Raw genomic sequence first — 5628 nt, forward strand, 5'->3', positions numbered from 1 at the left:
CCGAGGGCTGAGCAGCGCTTACCCACTTTGAAGTTGGTGGTCTCCAGCGTGGGGCAGGTGAACAGCCGGGGGAAGACCATGTATATGGGGATGGAGAGGCCCCGACACACGTCCCCGTCGGCGATCTGAATGTTCTGGATCTCCGTGGCGTCCCGAGCGTAGCCCTCGGCGCACCCTGGGGAGGGGGCAAGCAGGACGGGGTCAGAGTCCGGTGGACCTGACAGACCCGCGCCGGGGAGAACTGCACCCCCCCAGCACTGCCCCCGCCCCCGGCGCTCCCCACCTCCCCGAGGGCCCTCACCACAGGTCTCCACGCGGACCAGCTGCAGCTCTATGCTCCGGATGGCGGCCTCCGAGCTCTCCACCACCAACTCCCCGGTCAGGGGCTGCGTGATCACACAGTTCGTGGAGTTGAGATGACCTCGGATGAGAAACTTGGGGAGCAAGGCTCTCTGAAACCAAACAGGAACGGGAGTCGGGACGGAGGTGCCTGGGGAATTACTCGATCGTCGGTTTGGTCCACTGGAGACAAAATGGGGTCATTTTCATAAAAGCCCGGGAACTTTACAGAGTGGGGCCGGGGGAGGTACGGGACCCACGGCGCCTCTAGAATCGGCAGGCTGCATTCCCCGCCCGGGCCCCCCGCCCCCCGGGCACCATCCCCAGGAGCAGGCAAGCCACAAGAGCAGTGCGACTTTAAAAAGCAAACAGCGCCTCAGAATCCATCAGTGTACCCCGACACTCCTCCCACATCTAACTGCCATCAGAATGTCCCGAATGCTGCGTGCACGGCCTCTCAGCGAGCCTGGCATCCAGCTGCTGCACGCTGTTCAGCTCATGTCCGCCGGGTCCAGCGGCACTGGCCGGACAGCCCCGGCCAGCACTGCGGGGCAGGAAGCCTCTGCCTGGCGGCCCCAAGGGGCAAAGACCCTGGAGACGTGTTGATTTAAGAGAGAAATCTGAGTCATTCAGAGGACGTGATCTGGTCAGGAAAGTAAGACACAGCAGCGCCCCTCAACACCAGACTCGGGGCCCGTCTCCAGCGTCAGCAGGCAGCGCTCCCCCATCCAGGGTGACGCTGACCACGCGGCGGCTGGGCCCACGCCCACTGGCCTGGCCACCCGAGCCTCGGCCCTGCGCTGGAGAGGGGAGTTGGGGGGGGCAGCGCGGTGAGGGAGGCGGACGCAGCTTCTCTCCGGGACTGCCACGGAGGTGACCCCAAAGCAGGTGGGTAAGTGCCAGGGTTTGAGCTGCTAGACCTGGAAGACCGGCGCCCGGCGCCCCCCACCCGGGGACGCCCCCAGGCCCGGCCTGCGCCGGGAGCATGGCCAGGTTCACACAGCGAAGGGGAGACAGCGGGGTGAGGAAGGCTTCAGCCTGGAGCCAGAAACCCTGAGGAGATAAAAGCAAGAGCCACCTGGGCGACAGAGCAGCCCCTGAAGACAGGGCAGGCAGAGGCCACCTGACACCCGACTGCTCCCGCCACCGGTCCCGCTCGGGCCCATGCTGCCTGCAGGGCGCGCCAGTGAGCTCCAGGCCCAGCCGAGGGGCCAGCTGAGGGGTGACGGCGGCGGGAGGCGAAGGGTTCCTAAGGGTCCCGGAGTCAGAGGCCAGGGGCCAGGCGGGCACCCTGAACTCAGAGCGCAAGGGGTGGGGGAGGGAGCAGAAGAGATCAGCTCAGGCGACTCTGAGAACCGGGATGTGCCAGCATCCGGCCCCGACAACCGGGTGTTCTCGAAGGGCAGGCGACGCCAGCCCTGGGATCTCCTACCCAAAGGGGGGCTCAGGTGTGCACAGCACGGCCAGCTGTTTCCCCGGCACCCGCGACTTCGGCGCTCACGCAGAGCGTGAAACGGAAAGAAGAAACAGGAGCGGCGAGCAGTGACCGCGGACGCACGTCCAGCCGCAGCTGGACCCCGCTGCGCCGCCGCAGCCCCGACCAGCGGGAGAGAAAGGTCTGCGGGCAGCTGGAGCGTGGGCGCAGACGCTGCCACGGAGCAGGGAGGTGACGGGAGAGGGCCGCGGCCTGCACTGGAGCGCCGGTCTGCACATTTGAGGCGAGCTGACGGGATGAAAAGGAAAGTGAACCCGCTCACAGCCAGAGCATCCAGGCTGAAGACCCAGAGGGGACCAGCCAGCACGCGGGGAGCTGGGGACCAGGCGTGAACCCCACCGCAGCGGGGCCTCCGGTCCTGCGGGGCTGCTCTTCCTGCTCAGCTCTTCTCGCCTCTTGTTACCGATTTTGTGTAATCATTCTGAGCCTTCTCAAGTGGGGACTGCAAACGTGTCCTGACCAGCTTCAGAAGGGCCCTGCCGGCTGAGCGGCCCTGAGTGGGGTGCGGAGGGGAGCAGCCAGCGCCCCCACCCTCCTCCCTGCAAGCATCCAGCCAAGGTTCTTACTCCTGCCGGAAAATCCAGCCCCTGGAGACGCCCAGTGGACACACCCTGCTGGCCAGCCCTGTGCGGTCCCCAGACAGGCACGCTCCGGTCTGTCCCCAGAGCGGCGGCCGGGGCGGGCGGGGGCTGTGACTGGGCTCAAGGAAGTGCCCGCGACCACGGGCCGTCAAGCACGAGCAGGTGGTGCATGATAAACACGCAGCCTCCAGAGAAACTTCCGGAAAGCGTTCCACTAAATAGTTACCCAGCTTTAGAGGGAATCGGAATTGGAAATAGAAGGATCTGGGTGCAGACAACGCAGGAATTCCGGCCGTCCTCCCCGACGGCAACAGCGGGCAGCTGGCGGAAGCCGGGGTCTGTGCTAAGGAAAGGCGCCCGCAGGGAGCCTGGGCCTCACCTCTTTGACGTTCTGTAAGGTTTCCGGGGTGATGGTGAAGTCCACGGGGCTCGGGGTCAGTTTCCCCTTCTGAGGCTGCAACAGGAGGGAGGCCAGTCAGCCGCTGGGAGTCTGGCCCGCTGCCGACTCTGGCAGGGAGACCCGAGCGCAGGGCCGGGCCTGGGAGCCCCAGGGGAAGCGCTCGGGACGCTGCCAGAACTGCGCTCCAGTTTCTTCACGCCTGCGCCCCAGGCTCTTCATCTGTAAGCGAGGGGCCAGACTTCTTGATCTCTAAGCCCCCTTTCAGGTCCAGAACTTAAAAAGCAGACCCACGACACAGACTAGAATTACTGGGAGTTTACGCCCTTTGGTGGGGAGAGGGGACGCCAGTGTGTCCCGGCGGGCACTGAGGCTCGGCCGTTGCCAGCCTGCAGCCCACCTCACAGGCGAAGGCAGGCGCCACCAGGACTTGCTCAGGCGGGTGGGAGAGCAGGGGTCCCCCAGGGGAGCCGCGCCTTCCCGTGCCTGGCCGGAACAAGGACCCCGCCCGGCGCGTGGTCTCCCGCCGCCGCCGCAGGAAGGCTGACGCCGCGCGCTCTCAGGGAACTTACTAACAGGTCGCTGCCAAAGGCGCACCCGCCCTCCCGCAGGTCCTCGGCCTTTGACTCGCCGACCACAGGGCAGCGGGGCTGCAGACCTCATTCACGAACTTTCTTTTAATCCAGCAAACTGAGTCACCGGCCGTGAAGGTTTCAGGGCCGCGCTCGGCGCTGCCCCCCGCCCCCCCAATCACCGTGCCGCCCGAGTCCGAGAGCCCCCGGCTGTGACCTGCAGTGTCCCCGTCACACACTAATCCACACGCAGAGACGTGCAACAAGCACGTGTCTCTGCACATACACCAGAGTTCGATGATGGGTTTTTCCTTTCAGCTGTCCTTGGTACTACATATTTTGTCTCTTTTAACACTCTGATATCAAGTTTAGTATAACCCTTTCCATTTTTCAAATGTTATTTAATATTCTGACATTTTAAAAAGTAGGTCAGTATTGCAATGATCTCTCACTGAATCATAGGCATAAAGGGTTTCTGAAATTTAGTTAATTTTTGTTGTTCCTTGTTAGTCCATTTCTTTGGTTATTTATATTGCATGAGAACCATCAGGCAACTGTCTTTCACTTTCTGAGGTCACCTGGGCAGCAGGTGCTGTCCCCGTGCTGTCCCCGCAGGCACCAGCCTTCTCTCTTAATGCCGCGCGGCGCCCACTGAGTGCGCAGACGCAGCCTCTCCGCAGCCCCCCACGGGCGGGGTCGGCTCCCTGCGCCAGCCGGGGCTGGGGGCGCGCAGACACCTTTCCGCCTGGGGGCGGCACTGCTGGGCTGTTGCTGCCGCCGTCTGCAGGTGTTCAGGACTCTCCATTTAGTTTTCTGTGGGTGCGGCACCATCTTCATCCCCCAACAGTAAATGAGGGTTCCTTCTTCAGTGCCCCCCGGGAACTCTGGGCCAGCACGGGGCACGTCTAACGCCCGTGCTGCTGGGTGTGCCCAGCGTCCCCACCCCGGGGCCTCCCGGGGCCTCGAGTCTGCCCCAGTGGCCCTGACCTGAGGCCCTGACCTGACGGTGAGGCGGCCAACGGGAGGCCACGCCCAGACCCCACAGCAGGCCCCGCCGAGGCGCGAGCGGGCGCTTACCGCAGAGTGCACGATGAACTCGCAGGTCTTGGTCAGGTCCTTGGCCAGCAGAGACCGCCTCACGTCGCAGCGCACGGTGTACTGGAGGGAGGTGGAGGAGAAACGCATTTGAGTGACCTGCGGCAGGTGACACCGCGTGTGCTGACAGAGCTGTGGGAACGCACACAGGCCACGTGCAAGTTCCCCCGTTGGCGGATTTTTATTGTCAAAGTGCCGCACCCGAGAAGGGCGCCATCTCTCAAGACCAAACTTCAGCTAAAACTTTAAAAATGGCTAATAAAGACCACCGTCGTGCGCCCGTCTGCGCAGAGGGGTAAGCCACGCGGTCTCACGAGGCCTGGCTCTCCCTGGCGAGGGCAGCGCCCCCCCAGGCTCCCCCCTGCTCCCCCCCACCCCGTCAGGCCTGAGGCAGCAATAGCAGCAGTCGGGGCTCGGCAGTGAGGGGCGGACAGGAGGCCGTAAGCCCGCCTCCCCCACAAGGCCAGGTCTGCAGGGTGTGCGCCGTGCAAGCGGCGCCTCGGGCTGAACAGCTTTGGCCTCGGGCAGCGGCCGGGTGGCCTGAGCAGGGCGCATCTGCCCCAGCAGCGGCCAGGGAGGTGCAACCCTGGGGGCGCAGCCAGACAGGGCCCGGAGGCCGCCCTCCACCGCGCTTTGTCCTCAGCTTTGCCCGAGGACGGCGCCGCCGGGCAGAGCCGGTCTGGGTGACCCGGCCACGCACCTGGATGTTGACGAACACGCCGTGGTACGTCTCGTACAGCACCTTGTTGCCCTTCACGTGCAGAGGAAACTCAAAGGGGATTTCTGTTTTGCCACTGGGAAACTTCCCCGGTTTCACCATCTCGATGGTGCTGTTGATAATCTGGATGGGCTGTGAGAGAAACCGGCTCGGTCCGGCAACGGGCGCTGTCTCCGGGCCGCCCGGCACCCCGCAGGCTCGGCAGCTCTGGGCGCGGGTCCAGACCAGGGTGTGGCTCCATTGTCTCTGGCAATGGTTTGGGGGAGGAACCCCATATTCCTGCTCCTCCCCGAGGGTCTCGTCACTGTCCTCGGCAGCCCCCCAGGGGCGCCAGCCGCCTTCAGAACAGAGCAGCAGACCAGGCAGGGCCCGCCTCACCCCGGCGCACCGGCTCCCGTGGCGGGGCAGGCTCGGGACCCCGGGGAAGGCGG

The 5628-nt window shown here is 64.7% G+C and overlaps 1 protein-coding gene across 1 annotated transcript in view; it reads right to left on the reverse strand.

Moving 5' to 3' along the window:
• The window catches only part of DSCR3 (Down syndrome critical region 3), a 24861-nt gene that overhangs the window by 6105 nt on the left and 13128 nt on the right, over positions 1–5628 (reverse strand). The window contains exons 3-7 of the mRNA XM_012730903.1: positions 5180–5606; positions 4462–4542; positions 2795–2869; positions 302–452; positions 23–175 (exon numbers count right to left, since the gene is read on the reverse strand). Of these exons, the coding sequence (XP_012586357.1) occupies positions 23–175; positions 302–452; positions 2795–2869; positions 4462–4542; positions 5180–5606 (887 nt within the window). The remainder of the gene's footprint in view (positions 1–22; positions 176–301; positions 453–2794; positions 2870–4461; positions 4543–5179; positions 5607–5628) is intronic.

The sequence above is a fragment of the Condylura cristata genome, unplaced genomic scaffold (assembly GCF_000260355.1).
Source record: "Condylura cristata isolate star-nosed mole 26May11 unplaced genomic scaffold, ConCri1.0 scaffold00003, whole genome shotgun sequence".
Lineage (NCBI taxonomy): Eukaryota > Metazoa > Chordata > Mammalia > Eulipotyphla > Talpidae > Condylura > Condylura cristata.